Here is an 18,305-nt window from a genome sequence, read left to right on the forward strand (position 1 = left end):
TATATTTTACATCACTTTTATGTTTTTATGCTTCGGGAATGTACAACATGTGATACTATCGGCAAACGGATTAAAATGTTGCTCATTGTGACACAATTCTGCCAGTTTTTCGGCTATGCGTGCATTATTCTGATTCAGGATCAGATTTGTCATAATCTCCACGCTTAGGGCGGGTTTGATTAACACGAGGAGCACAGATCCCAGATCAGCTGTCTAAATAAAGCGCTTACGGTCTAGTCAAAGCGGAAGTGCACTAGTCAGCTGATTAAAGCATATGATCCCTACAGGACGGGAAAACATTTCACCCTCCGATTCTGTCTTTTATTTGAGCGAAAATAAGAAAAAGTCGCAATGCCTGGACGGGGGAAATTAATCGCCGTTATCGGGGATGAAGACACATGTACCGGATTCCTCCTCGGAGGGATTGGAGAGCTCAATAAAAACCGAAAACCCAATTTCTTGGTGGTGGAAAAGGACACTAGCATCACAGAGATAGAGGAGACCTTCAAGTAAGAGACAATATTTGCAATATCTGAATGATTTAAAATCATATAATACAATCCAAAATTAAATACATAGCCTAAATAAATAAGAACAAAAATATGCCATCGTAAATATTAGTATGTGGATCATATTGACTAAGGACGTTATCATTCACGAATAAAATTGACTAGCCTCCCTATACTTTTTTTTGTAATCTATCTATCGTACAGAACTTAATTATTAAACATTGATTGATTTAACCACAAATATTTAGATGATTCCTGTATATTCCATATATCAGACTATGTGCCAATTAGGGTTGCAAAGGGGCGGAAAATTTCTGGTAAATTTCCGGAAAGTTTCCGGTAAATTTCCATGGGAAGTTAAGCTGGGGAATTTTGGAAATATTCATTACCACGACAACCGCTTGCGCGTCCACTCTGAAAGTAACTGTACACAAAAGAGACGGATGGATACATTATTTAAGGTTATTTCTATTCGTTAGAATATTGATATATGAACTTGTTGTCAAGTAAGCCCCGTTGCGAGCATCTCTCTAAACTTTCAGTGTGCTGCACTGCTCTAGTTGACTTCTGCACCTTCCCCCCCGAAAATATCACGTTAATTTTGAAAACGTAATTCCTTTTGTGGATCCTCTTGGTCTTTCTTCATGTTTCTTTGACAAATATCAGTGTCTCAGTCTCACGCACGCTGCACGCGAGTTAACCACGCCTACTTATTTACATGTTGCGGTATACACAGAATAAAAAAATCTGTTACGGTTGACATTTTCTTCCGCGGTAACGATATATACCGTCATACCGCCCAGCCCTACTTATGTGGTAAATAAAGTTATGCTAGCTTATTTAGCATCTAACTTATCAGCTTGCTATCTACTAGATGAATACATTTGTATGTGATATTTGCAATTTAAACATTTAATAAATATATTTCCCCATAATATCATCAAAACTTACTTCACTTTGTTTAGTCCACAGGCTCAAATGTGTGCCTTCAATAGTCTTGTGCTTTGGGCTTCTGTACATGTGATGGAGGCATGCACAGTGCCAGTAGGGGGTGTGGTCTCAATAGTGCACAGTGCCAGTAGGGGGTGTGGTCTCAATAGCCATGCAGTAAGCAGTGTACTATGTGCATGTGATTGAGGAATGGCATGGATATTCAAGTGTATTTGAATGGCATCTGTTTGTTTTAGTCAAGATTATGCTAAAATATACTTTCCTCAACTATATTTAAGTTCCCTATGAAGAGCCAACCCTCAACTTTGAAAATTCCCAGCTTATTCCCGTTTATTCCCATAAATTCCTGTTAATTCCCTTAAATTCCCATTAATTCCCATGGAAAGTTTCCATCTTTGAAAATTCCCATAATTTTGCAACCCTAGTGCCAATTGCTTTTACAAGGTTTTTTAATAATAGAATTTGACTGAGTATTATAGATTGCCTAATTTATAGTCCATAATGTAATTTTTTACTTGAATATCAACATCAATTGCTCATTTACAGGAGTTTCCTGGCTCGCAGTGACATTGGCATCATCCTCATCAACCAGTTCATCGCAGAGATGATTCGTCATGCTATAGATGCCCACATGCAGTCCATCCCGGCCGTGCTGGAGATTCCCTCAAAAGAGCATCCGTATGACGCCTCCAAAGATTCCATCCTGCGACGGGCCAAGGGCATGTTCTCAGCAGAGGACTTCCGATAAGTTGATACGCCCATGGAGTCACAGTCTGGCCTGGGTGCAAGAGTAAACAACGGTTACTTCTTGCTCTCATCCATCTTGCTGAAGCTGGAAACCATATTGTAAGGTTATATAACGATGTGTTGTTAATGTGATGCTCTGTGACGTGTCTTTTGCCATTCCCGAAGTTTGAAGAGGAGGAAATTGTTTGTCACTGCTCCTAATCATAATTGTTTAAATTGTACACAATATTATTTATAATATATATAAGAAAGAAAGACATTCATTATTTTACCCATTGTGTAACAGACATTATATATTGCATTAAATGAAGTTACTTATAAATACTGTCCCTTCAATATTTAAGCTCTGGAATGTCTTTCATTTTAAAGCTGATAATATTGGACTGTAGAACCTCCGTTCAGTAATTGACCACTTACAAATCTGTCTCAAATTACTTTAAGTGTTATCTGGACATTTTAAGATCACGTATATCTGTAACTGTAATACAGTGGGCTATAAATGCATGATTTGTCATTGAGCTGTACACAGTGTGATGTCATTCAAATATGTTAACTTACATCTTCAGAACTGAATTGCAGTTTATTAAAAGTAATGAAGTCTGAGACTCCATTGGTGTTGTGTGATGAATGTGTGTCTGATGTTTAAACAAATATAATAAAATATTATAATAAAAACAAAAAGTAGACGATCATAAATATAATAGTATTAATAAATATTAAAAGATACTGTAGTAAAAAAAGAACTTTCGGTTACACTTTATTTTAAGGTGTCAATGTTACAGTGTAATTATTTAAGTACTGAGTAATATTAATTAACTACATGTAGCCTACTTACTGTAGGATTAGGGGTTGGTTGAGGGTTAGTTGCATGTAATTATGCATCATTTACTGTTATTACTATAGTAAGTGCATGTAACGTGTAACAAGGACACTGTAAAAATAAAGTGTTACCGAACTTTCTTTTAAATTAAATTATACCATGGTCTGGGACTGGGTGAATACTCGATTCTGATTGGCTGCAGGGTGTCCGTTAAAAAGTGATAGAGGACACCTAGTAAATAAACCGTAAGGCGTAACCAGGGAAACCAAGTTATTGTTTGTAAAAACTTTAGATTTCGATTGTAAAACTAATTAAAATATAAACTAATGTTTTAAAAATGTGTTATTTGGGAAGTGACCATGGTATAAGCAGGTTAATGCCCTTCGAGGTGTCCATTGTCAGGTATTAATGGACTTGGAGGTAACCTCGCCGTCGTCCATTAATACCTGACAATGGACACCTCGTCGGGCATTAACCCTTACTCATATCACATAAATTATAGGAAGCCTCTCTGGCTTAATGCTAGTAAAAATATGACATTCAGCTACACATCAGGATAATCATCCATGTTTTAAAACCACATGACGTTAGTTGTGCAATAATCATGAGAAATGAGAAACTGCTTTGGTGCCAGTTCCTGGAAATCATACTATCACCGTTGTCACACTATGGATGTCTAACTAAAACTTAAAAACGGTTATATCTAGCTCGTCTATGATCTAGCTACTGTAGGTCTATTAACCGTTCTGTGGTTTCTTAGACCATCGATGTCAGCTCCCAAATATTTTCAGAATGTTGATAAGGTCCCATCACTCTAAAAATATTTGTCCCTGTCTTATTCAAGGACAAAACCCACTCCTGCCTGTGGGAATTACACACAGATTCAGATCCCTAAAGATTGATGAGCATTTGAATTATCAGGGAATTTTATATAAGCTTGAATCAGCTCTGGTCTGCTTCATTGACCTTCACTGTGTTCAGTAAGTCAGTGCTGGTGTGATGAACATGTTTTCTGTCTGGACTCTCAGCTCTTTGATCCTCAGCTACACTCTTGCCCTTCCCATCCTCAATGACACAAGGTAAGATATTTTCAAGCACAAAAAAAAAAGAGTTAATGTTGTATTTTATCCAACAAAATGTTCTACTTCCTATGATTTATTCTTTTCAACAGTGTCTCTCATATGGAGATTTCTCCTAATATTACAGAGAGGAACTCCACAGAGTATATAAAGACCAATCCAACAAACAGGTTTAGAAAATTTCCCAATTTACACGTATTGTAAAAAAAATCCAACAAAATGCTAAAACAATTCTTTCACCTAACCCAAATGTCTTGACTTTTCCATAGATCCGAAACAGAGATACCAAAAAGGTCAAAATTCCTGTAAGTCATGCTTTTAATTCATTTGTTTTAAAAAAACAATGCATGTATAATAATCTATTTCTATATATTATATTATATTATATTATATTATATTAATAAAGTCAATAAAATTGAGACATTGACAGCTTTCATGAACCCTTTTCACATAAATATCAAATCTGAAATGTCTGGTAAAATGTTACCATAAAATATAACAAATAACTTCCTGTCTCGTTCTTCCTGTGTCATTCTCGGCATCACCTTCTATCTATCTTTTTGACACACACCAGATTCATTGTATTAATGGCCTCTAAATTATTTCCTTACAGACAAAAGGACAGAATATGAATTAAAATCCTTATTCAGTATTTCTTGGTGCCTGAAATACACTTCTCTCTCATTTCAGAAGGATTTGTTTTCTGCCCACTTGTGCCGTGTGGAACCTGGGATCTATGCTACAGACTGGGAATGAGATTGCTGGGGACATGACCAGAGATCCAATGGGAATTGGCAAGAAATAAAGCATGAACCTGAATAATCAAATAATGATGAAATGGCGTTTTCACTGAAAATGAGAGGATGTTTCACTAATACGTTACAGTGAAGTAATGTGTTTGGTTATATCTTAGGCTTGCTGTAATTCTGTAAAAACAGGATTGATTTAGGCATGTTGTGTTTAGGCAATATATGCTCAGTCTCTATAGTATAATGATTTTAGTGACATCCAGCAGTTTATATCTGTCCACTGTATCAGACATTTGTTTTTATTGAATTTTAGTAAAAACCTTTCACAATTTACATAATTATATTTATTGCACTAAGTATTTTTATATGATTGATTTTATAAGCAGTGTAAAATGTAGACCTTGGACTTACTGTAGATGTTGTTCACCCGATGGTGAAGCACTTCAGGTGAAATAGGGTAAAAAGAAAATAACAGCATTCCTATGAAATATGATTCCAAACTTTGCCAAGTGATTATTATTTTAATAAAAAACATATATATTTTATAGGCTATTACAAGTTGGCTATTACAAACACACCAAATGCAACACTATAGAAGGAACACCCTGTTGTCCATGTTTACACACATATAAATGACTATAAATGTTGTAATATTATTCATAACATAACTGAGACATATGTGCAAAGTGTGATTTATGTATGTTTAGTGGAAGCTGATTAATTTGTGAATGAAAACAATTTTTACCTGCAGTGTCTTCCTTTTTATTTATTTTTATTTTCCTTTTTATATGTAGTGAACATAAAATAAATTATTATTTAAAATATATTCATAATATTTATTATATGTACATTAAATTATTTCATATTAATTATTAATATTCATTTATTTTCACTATATATATATATGTGTGTGTATATATATATATATATATATATATATATATATATATATATATATATTTATATATATATATATATATATATATATATATATATTTATATATATATATATATATATATATATACAGTGCCCTCCACAATTAATGGCACCCCTGGTAAATATGATCAAAACTGGCTGTAAAAAATAAATCTGCATCGTTTATCCTTTTGATCTTTCATTCAAAAAATGTGCAAAATTCTAACCTTTCATTGAAGTAAAATAATTGAAAGTGTGGGGTGGGGGGGGGGAATCACATTATGAAATAAATGTTTTTCTCCAAAACACGTTGGCCACAATTATTGGCACCCCTAGAATTTTTTACGAGTAAAATATCTCTGAAGTATATTCCCATTAATATTTACCTTTTTTAGTACACCAGGGTGACTAGGAACATGAAACTGTCCAGCTATGACTTCGTGTTTCACAGGAGTTTAAATATGAGGAAACACAAAGGCCAAATTCCCTGAATCATCCATCACAATGAGTAAAACCAAAGAATATAGTTCTGATGCGTAGCAAAAGATTGTTGAGCTTCACAAAATAGAGAGTGGCTGTAAGAAAATAGCTAAAGAATTGAAAATCCCCATTTTGACCATCAGGGCAATAATTAAGAAGTTATAATCAACTAAAGATGTTACGAATCTGCCAGGATAAGGACGTGTGTCTATATTGTCTTAATGCACGGCGAGGAGGAAAGTTTGAGTGGCCAAAAACTCTTCAAGGATCACAGATGGAGAATTGCAGTGATTAGTTGAGTCTTGGGGTCAGAAAGACAAAAAAAAAAAAAAAAACCCTACATCCCCACATGTTGTCTGGGAGGGTTTCAAGAAAAATCCTCCTCGCTCCTCCAGAAACAAACTCCAGCATATTCAGTTGTCAGACACGACTAGAACTTCAAACGGCACAGGGATCTGTGGTCAGATGAAACTAAAAAAAGAGCTTTTTGGCAGCAAACACACTAGATGGGTTTAGTGCACACAAGGATAAAAAGTACCCCATGTGTACAATTTAATATACCATTGGATCTTTAATGTTGTGGGCATATTTTTCTGCTGGGGGTCCTGGACTTCTTGTTCAGATACATGGCATCGTGGATTCTATCAAATATCAACAGATAAAAAATTAAAACCTGACGCCTTCTGCTAGACATCTTATAATGGGCCGTGGTTGGATCTTCCATCAGGACAACGATCCAAAACAAACATCAAAATCAACACAAAAATTTGTGCCGGAGCACAAAATGAAGCTTCTGCCATGACTTTCCCCTGACCTGATGAGTGGAGTGAACTGAAGAGAAGAAGCACAAACATGGATCTGGGATTCTGAAGGATCTGGAGAGATTCTGTGTGGAGGAATGGTCTCTGATCTCTTGTCAGGTGTTCTCCAAACTCATCAGGCATTATAGGAGAAGACTCAGAGCAGTTATCTTGGGAAAAGGAGATTGCAAAAAGTATTTAATAAAAGGGTGCCAATAATTGTGGCCAACGTGTTTTGGAGAAAAACATTTATTTCATAATGTGATTTCCCCCCCACATTCAATTCTTTTACTTAAATGAAAGGTTAGAATTTTGCAAATTTTTTGAATGAAAGATCAAAAGGATAAACGATGCAGATTTATTTTTTACAGCCAGTTTTGATCATATTTACCAGGGGTGCCATTAATTGTGGAGGGCACTGTATATATATATATATATATATATATATATATATATATATATATATATATAAACACACACAGTACTGTGCAAAAGTCTTAGGCATGTTAATACCCCCCCCCCCCCCCCCCCAAAAAGTGAAAAGTCCTGGCACTTGTGTTAAAATGCTGTAAAGTGAGAATGCTTTCAAAAATAAAATCACAAATTGAATTTATTTATGATTTAACTTCTATTAACTAATTCAAATCAATATACAGTATGGTGTAACGACCCTTTGCGTTTAAAACGGCTTTTGTCCAGGTACACTTGCGCATAGTTTTTCAGGTAGCTTTGCAGGAAGGTTTCTTCAAGCATCTCGGAGACGTTCCCGCAGATCTTCTGGATTTAGTCTGTCTCAGTTTCTTCTGTTTCTTCATGTAATCACAGACGGACTCGATGATGGTGAGATCAGATCATACCGGCTGTTGTCAGACTCCTTGTGCATACAGAAATCTCACTGGATTATTACAATTAATGGCAAAAAGAATGTTTGGAAATGTAAACTGATATTTCCTACTGACACACTACAGCAAAAGATATAAATAACTGACTTAAAACCATGTTTTAAAAAATATATGAACAAAAATATATATTCTAGCTCATAATAATGGATTGCAGAAGCTAACATCCTCCTTGAATCAGTCTAAAATATAAGTTCTAATCAGACATCTACATTCTCTAAATGTACAAAAAACACTTTTTAATCATTGTTTTGGTTGTCACTTTGAGCATTGCAAATCATGAGAGGCAAAATGTGATGTATATAGTTAAAATGTGCTAACTTATATCTTGGGAACTGTGAATTGCGGTTTATTAAAAACAATGTGTTACAAATCTGACACTCTTTCAGTTTGTGTTGTTTGGTGATTGAGTATCTGATGACTAAAAGTGGATCTGAAATAGCTGCCAGAGTTACGACTTCTCAAAGCTATCACCTCATTTTTAATTCATTCATAGACATGGCATTCAGCAGGATAATCTAGCGTGTGCAAACCACATTATGTTAGATGTCCAGTTATCACAAAAGACATGTATGAAAACTGATTATGAAAACATCACATTGTTATTGGCCCCAGTCCCTGAAAAAATCGTCACTGTGAGAGGGAAACTCATTAAAACAGAGTATCTACAACCAAGAAACAGCTGATAAAAGATAAATGAAGCCAGATTGCATTGTCTTTAACAAAAGATACAATGCCCATTGACAAAATATTCCCTTTTAAACAATGTTAAAATCAAACTTTTTTGATAGACCCACCTGTTGAATATCCAAACACACACACTTTAGATAAAAATCTAGTATTATCCAAACACACACACTTTAGATAAAAATCTAGTATTTTCCCATGTGACACTTGCAATTGATTTATTTATTATCCGTGGTGAATTATTACCTCCCTTTATACTCCAACGCACTGATAAGGTCTCATTAATCCTCTCTGTCTGTCTATTTATATGTTTGTCTCTCTCTTAATCAAGGACAAAACCTAGTCCTACCTGTGGGAATCACACACACATATACAGATGTATAACATATTTAAAGAACATGTGAATGATCAGAGAATGATATACTTGATTCAACTCTGGTCTGCTTCATTGACCTTCAAGGTGACACAAGGTAAGATATTTTCAAGCAGAATTGACAAGTATAAAATAAACAATAATTTTTTTTTTTTTTTTTTTTACATCACAGTTTTTAGCAGAGGATCTTATATGGAGACTTTTCTCAGTGTCACAGAGGTTATGGAACACAATAAGACCAGACTCATGGAAAATATGGAGACTTTTCCCAATGTCACAGAGAGGACCTTCATAGAGTTTAATAAGACCAATCAGACCACGTACACACACACACGCACGCACGCACACACACACACACACACACACACACACTATGTGAATGATGGGTTTTGGGGCGGATAATCTGGCCGACAGGATTCAAAATGTGTATGAGGAAAGAAAAAATAGGATAGAGATGTATAGGAGAAAAAGGTTACTTTTATTTGATTGTTTTAAAGATGTAAAAATTGCTTGGATTCAAAAGTGCTAACTTTCATTAGACATTTTAACATTAATGCAAGAGAGCATATAAGAATGTTTAATGTCATCTCTTCATACAAATGAATAAAATAATTTTTATTACTATCCATTGCCTTCTTTTCTTATGTTGATGATAAAATACAGCCAATATAGTAACGTTGCCTGTTTTATCATACATAAAAAACACAACCTAAAATAAATGGCAGAAATAGATTTTTTTTGCACATGGTATCCAAATAAAATTCTATATAGAGTTCTTGACTCAATTTTAAAGAACCCTTTATGCCAAAAGGGTTCTGTTTAAATGATTACTTAATGATGATTACATACTTTGATGTTTAATGGGTTATTGCAATTTTAAGTAGCCCAAAAATGTATGGCTGATGAAATCTGTCAAACATACGTGGTCGCATATTTTCATAAATATTTCAATTACTTACGCTGTCAATAAAAGAATGTGGGGAAAATAACTGTGTAGTTACAACAACTGCATGTGACTACCACATTTCCAGACAGCATGGTAACATTGATTCAATATTGAGTTTTGATCCAAACCATCATTTTGGTTGACATCAAAATTTCAATGTTTAAAGTGTGTTGGATCAGCATTGAAATGTTGATGAAAGTGAACAGCACACATGGGTGAAGACAGTGACATTGAACTAACAGTGAGTCTTAGTTTATGAGCACAATATCTTGCAGGCGTGTATCTGTGCAAAACACTACTGGGTGTTTCCCAATCAGTGGGGCGTTTCAGTTCATGATGAGCACTTTCAATGGTGTTACCTCATTTGCTCTAATACACTGGGGGTTTGGTTTAGGGGTGGGCCCTCATGATTTTAGCAAGTCTTTTGAAAAATGGTTGAAAAACACCAATTGTAGTTTGAAAATTGGCACTAATTGGTATACGCCCATTTTGGTTTTGCATGTGGGCTTCTCAGTAGTTAATTGATGCTTCCTTATTAGAGAGAAAACACAAGGTGCATCCTATACTGAAGTCTTGTGTGTTTGACATGCATGAACTCTCCGAGTTTCAAACAATGGTGCATATAATGTATTTCTGTTTTTAGCATGCTTTTTACTTGCATTTTATTTATTGTTACTAAATCTACTAACATACATTAATTTTCAAAGTAAGTAAAGTGTTGAAATAAATCACACAGATAGCATGGGAACATTGATACAATGTTGAGTTTTGATCCAAACCATAATTTTGGTTGAGATTGACATTTCAGTGTTTAAAGTGTGTTGGATCAGCATTGAAATTTTGATGAAAGCCAACAGCACACATGGGTGGAGACAGTGACATTGAACTAACAGTGATTTGTAGTTGATGAGCACAAGATCATACAGGCAGGTATCTCTGCAGAACACTAGTGGGTGTTTCTCTATCAGTGGGGCGTTTTCAAACCACAATGGCCATTTTCAACCGCTTTACCTGATTTGCTCTAATCCATTGGGGGCTTGGTTTAGGGGTGGGGTGGTTTAGCAAGTCTGTTGAAAAATGGTTGAAAAACATTTATTGTAGTTTGAAATTGGCCACTTATTGGTAAACACCCATTTTGGTTTTGCATGCGCACTTCTCAGTAATGTAACGCTTCCTCAGAGAGAAAACATAGGTGCATCCTATACAGAAGTCTTGTTTGTTGAAGCACCTGACATACTTGCATGACTTCTCTAGCACAGTTTCAAACAATGGTGCATCTACATACTTGAAAAAATGCACATTGCTTTAGTAAAGTTTATTACGAATTTCCTGAATAAAGTTCTAACATCATTTAACACATTTCTTGAAGTGCAGGAGACATGAACATGAGCAAGAAAGTTACACTGCAAACATAGCCCATGTCTTGCATCCATCAATGTTTGCATGCAGAGCACATTGCTCCTTTAGTAGGAATGAAGGCTGACGAAGATGGACAATAAAAAAAAAAAGCACCCCCCTCCAGATAATGCTGACATTAATTATACACCGAGTTGTTGTCGACAGCATAATCACCTGACCTGGGACTTATGACTGCTTAATCAGGTAATCATTCATATTCCTGAATCTGTATTAAATTTGAGAAATGTAACTGATTTCCAATCAGTTTAGCTTGTTTCCACTGAAACACAATAACAAAAAACATTTTGTGTTTATTAATAAAGTGACTGACATGGCTATTTTGTTATATTTAAAGAGATTAAGGTCTACATAAGGTGAATCTGCAGCTTTAAAGGGATAGTTCAGCCCGAAATGAAAATTCTGTCATCATTTACTCACCCTCAAGTTGTTCCAAACCTGTATGAATTTCTTTCTTCTGCTGCACACAAAAGAAGATAGAGTGAAGAATGCTGGCATCCAGACAGTTGATGGTAGCCATTGACTTCCATGGTATTTATTTTCTACTATGGAAATCAATGGCCACCATCAACTTTCTGGTCACCAACATTCTTTAAAATATCTTCCTTTGTGTTCAACAGAAGAAAGAAACTCAGGTTTGGAACAACTTGAGGGTGAGTAAATGATGACAGAATTTTCATTTTGGGCTGAACTATCCCTTTAAAGAAATTTTCATTGAAAAAACCTAAGTTATTTTATTCTACAAGATAAACTTGTTACTTGAACGCTATGTAGTTTCACAGAAAATGAACTGAGATATAGTTAATGGCTATAGCTCATAGGTGTTTGTTCCTCTTCATGAAGTCATGAGTTTAGCTCCAACACCTGCATGGAAGTTTCCATTGATCCCAATGACCTTGATTAGCTTGATTAGCTGCTTCAGGTGTGTTTAAATAGGGCTGGAGATAAAATCGGACACCCCTGCCATAGTGATTTCTTTTGATATTGAAGCATTAATAGATTTTAGAAAAATAAATGAAATAATCAGAATTTAACGGTACTTTAATCATAGTTAGAATATTTTGTGTTCAGCAACTTTTTTTTAAAAAGTGAATTGTATTGTGTTTAGTATATTAACATTCTTGAATGTGGCAACTGAATTGACTTGTTCTCGAGTAACATCATGCTTTCTTTTTCAGATTTCAGAGAACCCAAAGGAAAAGAGGCAGTAGTCTGATGTATGACAGATTTTTTAAAACCTGAACCGTTGGACCACCTGTAGTTATGACATCAGACTTCTGAAGCCAATTTTATTTTTAAAGGTTGAAATGCTTTTGTCCTATTTCTCCCCCTTTCTTTTTTAAAGAATGATCTTTTAATATATTTTTGTCATTGATTGATTGAATAAAATAAATTAACTCAACTGCTGGAAATGTGTCATTTATATTTTAAAAGGTTTTTCCAAATTTTTGGTCAGGAATTTGTTGACGCATCATTAAAGTGTAGTTGAAATATTAATGTTGTTTCAACATTAACTTAGTACATCAGATGGCAACATTGGTTGACATTCCTTTTCAGTTGTATTTTCTGTGTTTCAACAGAATCAACATCACATTGTAACATTGATCAAACCATATTACCAAAGATTATTTCTGTTAATTTCAGTGTTGATTCAACAGCAGTGACGTAGATTCAACATCATAGTGTAACGTTGATTCAACAATATTACCATCGATTTATTTGAGTTAATTTCAGTGTTGATTCAATAGCAGTGATGTAGATTCAACATCTTAGTGTAACGTTGATTCAATATTACCATTGATTATTTGTTTTAATTTCAGTATTGATTCAGCATCGGTGATGTAGAATCAATCATAGTGTAATGTTGATTCAGTAGCATTACTATTGATTTTTTGTTCAACAGTTTCAACATTAACTGAGGGTGCAAAAGTGATGTTGATAAAAAATCACTTTGTAATGTTGAATCAATACTATTACCGTTGATTTTTGGTTGCAATCTCAACATTGCTTCAGCATTAACTGAGGGTGCAAGAGTGATGCAAAAACAACATCACTTTGTAATGTTGAAGCAATATTAACACCATTGATTTGTGATTGAAATCTGAACATTATTTCAATATTAACCGAGGGTGCAAAAGTTATGTTGAAACAACATCACTTTTTAATGTTGAAGCAATATTAACACTATTGATTTGTGGTTGAAATCTGAACATTATTTCAATATTAACTGAGGGTGCAAGAGTGATGGTAAAACAACATTACTTTCTAACGTCATTTCAATGTAATCAGCGTTGGCGCATCAACACTGACTCAACATTGTTTCAATAGTTACATGCTATCTGGGTTGGAATGCAATAACACATTCAGAGAAGAATATAAATAAAACAATTCATATAAATAATCTATAATGTAACTTTTGTGAAAGCATCAGTAAGGTCTCATCAATCTTCCCTGATGTCTTTTAAAAATATTTGTCCCTGTCTTATTCAAGGACAAAACCCACTCCTGCCTGTGGGAATTACACACAGATTCAGATCCCTAAAGATTGATGAGCATTTGAATTATCAGGGAATTTTATATAAGCTTGAATCAACTCTGGTCTGCTTCATTGACCTTCACTGTGTTCAGTAAGTCAGTGCTGGTGTGATGAACATGTTTTCTGTCTGGACTCTCAGCTCTCTGATCCTCAGCTACACTCTTGCCCTTCCCATCCTCAATGACACAAGGTAAGATATTTTCAAGCAGAACTGTAATGTTGTCCACAAAAGTGACCAAATTCTGCTTCATTGAGATGTATTTGTTTTCAGCACGGAATCTTCTAAGGCGTTTTTTTCCAATTCCACAGAGGACAAGGGAAACAGGTATGAAACGCACACACACACACACACACCCACACACACCCACACACACACACACACACACACACACACACACTTACACTTGACAGAACAGAAACAGTGTGAATGAGTTGAGATGAGACTCGGACAGAGATCCAATGGGAATTGACAAGAAATAGAGAAACATGAGCATGATCCTGAATGAGAGAATTCCAGTGCTGTCTTTATGGTATTTTTTCAGCAACATGAATGTTTTTTTTTATTTATTCTCATTTCAATATCAAAATATGTTCAAATTCTCATTGTAATGTTGTCCATAAAAGTGACCAATTCTGCTTCATCAAAAAGTATATATATATTTTCTTTTAGCATGGAATCTTCTATGAATATCTTCCCAATTTCGCCCAATTTCACAGACCAGGGAAACGGGTATACTACACACGCTCACACATACACTCACACATAGGCCTACAATGTTTCATAAACAACACTTTTATTGAATAAGTGTTTTAAGTGAACTGATTTGTCATTTCTTAATTCTTAGTTAAAATTACAAATGTGTGTTGACATATGTATGTTACAAAAAGTATTATTTTCTAAAACAACATGCGATCAAAGAATTCAACCTCATGAACACAATTCTGAATGTAAATAATTATGAAATTGTGTGTGTCTATTTGTCAATGTGTTTTGCTTGTTTGTTATACAGAAATGCTAGTAAAATTGATCGGTTTGTTTTGTTTGTCTTTTTAGGTCACGTGGTGACGAGCCCTTAATGGTGTAAGAATTTATAATTAACATCACAAGATTGAAATGTGAATGTTATGAATGAGTTTATGTCATTCACATGAGTACAATTAAATTCTTCCTGGTAGCCCAATTTCTTCTTGGAAAAACGCCTAGGCCTAGGCTATTCCAATGCATGCTAATATTTATCTGTGGGCTAACTGAGCGGCAGCAGATTTTGTCTACTTCCTAACTGTAACGTGCTCGCACTGCCCAACAAGCTTCAGACTGGGGATGAGATAGCAGGAAAGATCACACAGGACCCATATGGGCCAGGGAAAAAATAAGAGATGTAGGCTACAAGAGAAAAAGTAGAAAACCTTTTGATTGTTTTTAGATAGGCTAGATTTAATTGCAAAATGTCTATCCTTTGAGCCTTGCTTAGATTCAAAAGTCACCTTTCATTTGAGATTTCATTATTCATGCAATCTAAATCAATATATATCAATATAATTATAACACTGTGTTGACATACGTAGGCTATGTTACAAAACGTATTATCGTCTAAAACAACATGCAATCAAATAATTCAACCTCGAATCTAAATAATTATGACATTGTGTGTTTAGATTTGTCTATGAGTTGTTTTGCTTGTTTGTTATAGAAATGCTAGTAAAATTGACCAGTTTGTTTTGTTTGTATTTTAGGTTACGTGATGACATGCCCGTTGGTCCTAAGGGGTAAGAATTTATAACTAACATGACAAGACCGAAATGCGAATGTTATGAATGAGTTTATGTCATTCACATGAGTACAATACAATTAAATTCTTCCTGGTAGCCCAATTTCTTCTTGGAAAAAACGACTATATGCTTTCCAATGCATGCTAATATTTACCTTACAGCACCAGCGGCTTTTGTCTACTTCCTACCTGTCACGTGCACAAACTGCCCAGCAGCCTTCAGATTGGGGATGAGATAGCAGGAAAGATCACACAGGACCCATATGGGCCAGGGAAAAAATAAGAGATGTACAGGAGAAAAAGGAGAAAAACTTTTGATTGTTTTTAGATAGATTTAATTGCAAAATGTCTATCCTTTGAGCCTTGCTTAAATTCAAAGGTCAACTTTCATTTGAGATTTCATTATTCATTCAAAAAGAGCAAATATATGTAATGTATGTTATCAACACTTTGCTAATCTCATCTCTTCACACCAATGAAGAATAAAATCATACTAGCATTGATTCCTTTTCCTTTCTTTCTTTAAATAAAAAATATGCATCTAAAAATGAATCTGTGCAACTAAAAGTTCGTAAGTTCAGTAAAATGTCTAGGCTGCATAATTTCATAAATATTTCAATTACTCACAGTAAAGGAAACGAGAGATTGTGGCAAAATAAATGTAAAGCTGCACCTGCATTAGATTACCAGAAGAGGGCCCCATACTATTAGAACACACACACACACACACACACACACACACACACACACACACACACACACACACACACTGAATGCGGATGTGACATACTGATGCCATCTAAGCAGTGGCACAGCTGGCACTAGCTCAAATTCTTGTTGTATGCAGTACTCATGTCCTTTGGTAATATTCTTAAATGACTTTTGAATTGAATCAGTTTATATGTAAACTGATATGTCACAATGCTTAAAATGTAATTACATTTGTTTGCCTCTTTTATAATTTAATGCAACACTTTTTAACTTATGTCACACAACATTGCATCACATTCTAAGTCTGCAAATAAAGTATCCAAGCACTTTTGATTCCTTGTATTATTTCATTCTGAATCATTGGAACAACAAAGACTTTAACCTTGCAAGCATAATTCTGAGTGTATCCTCTATGATAATAAAACACATATGTGTGTGTCTGGATTTGTATTGATTGTTTTTTATACGGAATTGCTAGTAATATTGACTTGTTTTTGGTTTGTTTCTTTTTAACCAAAGTGTTGACTTACTCACATGGTGAGAATTTATTATTAACACTATAACATTCAAATGTGAATGTGCCTATTCCTAAATGACATTCATGACATTCACATAAGTAGCCCAATTTTTTCTAGGAAAACCTATGATATCCACGCATCACAGGCATTAGACCAGGCCATAACTCGGCTCAAACACCAGGAGGTCGTAGAGGCGGTGCAATATGGCACGGCAGGTCTTGGATGGCGAACACCATCCAAGCATGGTTGAAAGCCTCAAGGGAGGAAAGGAAACAACTCGTGATTTCAGAAGTCAGGAGGGGGGAAGAGGAGGGCTACAAGGTTATGGCAGTGACCCAATCCCAGCCTTCGAAAGAAAAAAGGAGAGGTATGCGGAACTGGCAGCTGTGTGCGCACAAGCTGGGTGGAGAGCATACACCTACCCAGTGGAAGTTGGTTGCAGGGGCTTCACTGGAACCTCCATCCAACGACTCCTTAAGACCCTTGGCATCAGAGGTGCCAAACTGGAGAGAGTCCGCAAGGAGCTGGCAGAAGAGGCAGAGCAAGGGAGTTTTTGGCTCTGGCTCCGTAGAAAGGACAAGGCTTGGGGGAAAGACGGATCCTAAGGCTGGCTGCAGGGGGCGGCAGGGAGACTGTCGCTGCTCCACCACCCGGAGATGTTCCGGGATTAAAGGAGAGAAACATCTGTGAAGGGTGGCTCCCGGCTGACGACCCTGCAGCCGGACCAAAATGAACTGGCGGAAGTGCGTCAGGCAGAAATGCCTTGCAGGTGGTCCCACCTGTGCTTACAACAAATATAAGCTATTATTTATTTGTACTTCACAGGAAATTACAATGTTCACTTCCTGTCTCTTGGATAATCTGGCCAACAGGATTCAAAATGTGGATGAGGAAGGAAGAAATAGTATAGAGATGTACAGGAGCAAATGGTTACTTTTATTTGATTGTTTTAAAGATGTAAAAATTGCAGTAGGAAACAAAATAATGTGGGGAAAATAACTGTTTCAACTGCATGCGAGTACCACATACTATTGGAACACAATAACACATTCAGAGATTACAGTTTTTCTCGATTGCTTAAACACTATAACCAGGCTTTTGAACAAAAATTTCAAAACCATTATGACATTTATCAAAAAGCACACCCATTTCACTAAACTATAAACACTATTCCCTGTTTTGACACATGAGTCAGATTTGTTGAACTGCAAAACTCTACACACAAATCCCTTCATTTCTCATTGCCTAGAGACCATGTTGTCATTTAAAAAAGCACTAGCATTCAATATTGTTCACTCAAGTCAGCACAGCTTCAGCTCAGTTAGCACACAATTACCCAGGTGGAAACACTAAGAGTCAAAATTGAACACACATCAATCAGATCCTTCAATAGATACTA

The 18,305-nt window shown here is 35.4% G+C and overlaps 3 protein-coding genes across 3 annotated transcripts; all 3 read left to right on the forward strand.

Moving 5' to 3' along the window:
• Window positions 1-123: 123 nt before the first annotated feature.
• On the forward strand, window positions 124-2,851 carry atp6v1f (ATPase H+ transporting V1 subunit F). Its single transcript, XM_079869040.1, has 2 exons — window positions 124-509; window positions 2,007-2,851. The coding sequence occupies exons 1-2, from the start codon at window positions 352-354 to the stop codon at window positions 2,206-2,208; spliced, it is 360 nt and encodes a 119-aa protein (XP_079725166.1). The 5' UTR covers window positions 124-351; the 3' UTR covers window positions 2,209-2,851.
• Window positions 2,852-3,990: 1,139 nt separating this feature from the next.
• Window positions 3,991-5,604, forward strand: LOC307157847 (uncharacterized protein). The gene is made up of 4 exons (XM_079869790.1): window positions 3,991-4,106; window positions 4,199-4,276; window positions 4,376-4,411; window positions 4,797-5,604. The coding sequence occupies exons 1-4, from the start codon at window positions 4,027-4,029 to the stop codon at window positions 4,909-4,911; spliced, it is 309 nt and encodes a 102-aa protein (XP_079725916.1). The 5' UTR covers window positions 3,991-4,026; the 3' UTR covers window positions 4,912-5,604.
• An 8,375-nt stretch (window positions 5,605-13,979) lies between these two features.
• Window positions 13,980-16,719, forward strand: LOC307157836 (uncharacterized protein). Its single transcript, XM_079869786.1, has 6 exons — window positions 13,980-14,098; window positions 14,180-14,233; window positions 14,579-14,638; window positions 14,963-14,989; window positions 15,643-15,675; window positions 15,840-16,719. Exons 1-6 carry the CDS (start codon window positions 14,019-14,021, stop codon window positions 15,958-15,960), a joined length of 375 nt encoding a protein of 124 aa, XP_079725912.1. The 5' UTR covers window positions 13,980-14,018; the 3' UTR covers window positions 15,961-16,719.
• Window positions 16,720-18,305: the final 1,586 nt, after the last annotated feature.

The sequence above is a fragment of the Squalius cephalus genome (assembly GCF_949319135.1).
Source record: "Squalius cephalus genome assembly, chromosome: 4".
NCBI classification, from domain to species: domain Eukaryota; kingdom Metazoa; phylum Chordata; class Actinopteri; order Cypriniformes; family Leuciscidae; genus Squalius; species Squalius cephalus.

Coding starts and splice junctions, on each gene's coding strand:
- LOC307157847 (XM_079869790.1), top strand. CDS start 4,027: ATGAACATGTTTTCTGTCTGGACTCTCAGCTCTTTGATCCTCAGCTAC. Junction 4,277..4,375: donor AAGACCAATCCAACAAACAG/GTTTAGAAAATT, acceptor ACTTTTCCATAG/ATCCGAAACAGAGATACCAA. Junction 4,412..4,796: donor CCAAAAAGGTCAAAATTCCT/GTAAGTCATGCT, acceptor CTCTCATTTCAG/AAGGATTTGTTTTCTGCCCA.
- atp6v1f (XM_079869040.1), top strand. CDS start 352: ATGCCTGGACGGGGGAAATTAATCGCCGTTATCGGGGATGAAGACACA. Junction 510..2,006: donor GAGATAGAGGAGACCTTCAA/GTAAGAGACAAT, acceptor GCTCATTTACAG/GAGTTTCCTGGCTCGCAGTG.
- LOC307157836 (XM_079869786.1), top strand. CDS start 14,019: ATGAACATGTTTTCTGTCTGGACTCTCAGCTCTCTGATCCTCAGCTAC. Junction 14,099..14,179: donor CCCATCCTCAATGACACAAG/GTAAGATATTTT, acceptor ATTTGTTTTCAG/CACGGAATCTTCTAAGGCGT. Junction 14,639..14,962: donor TTCACAGACCAGGGAAACGG/GTATACTACACA, acceptor TTGTCTTTTTAG/GTCACGTGGTGACGAGCCCT.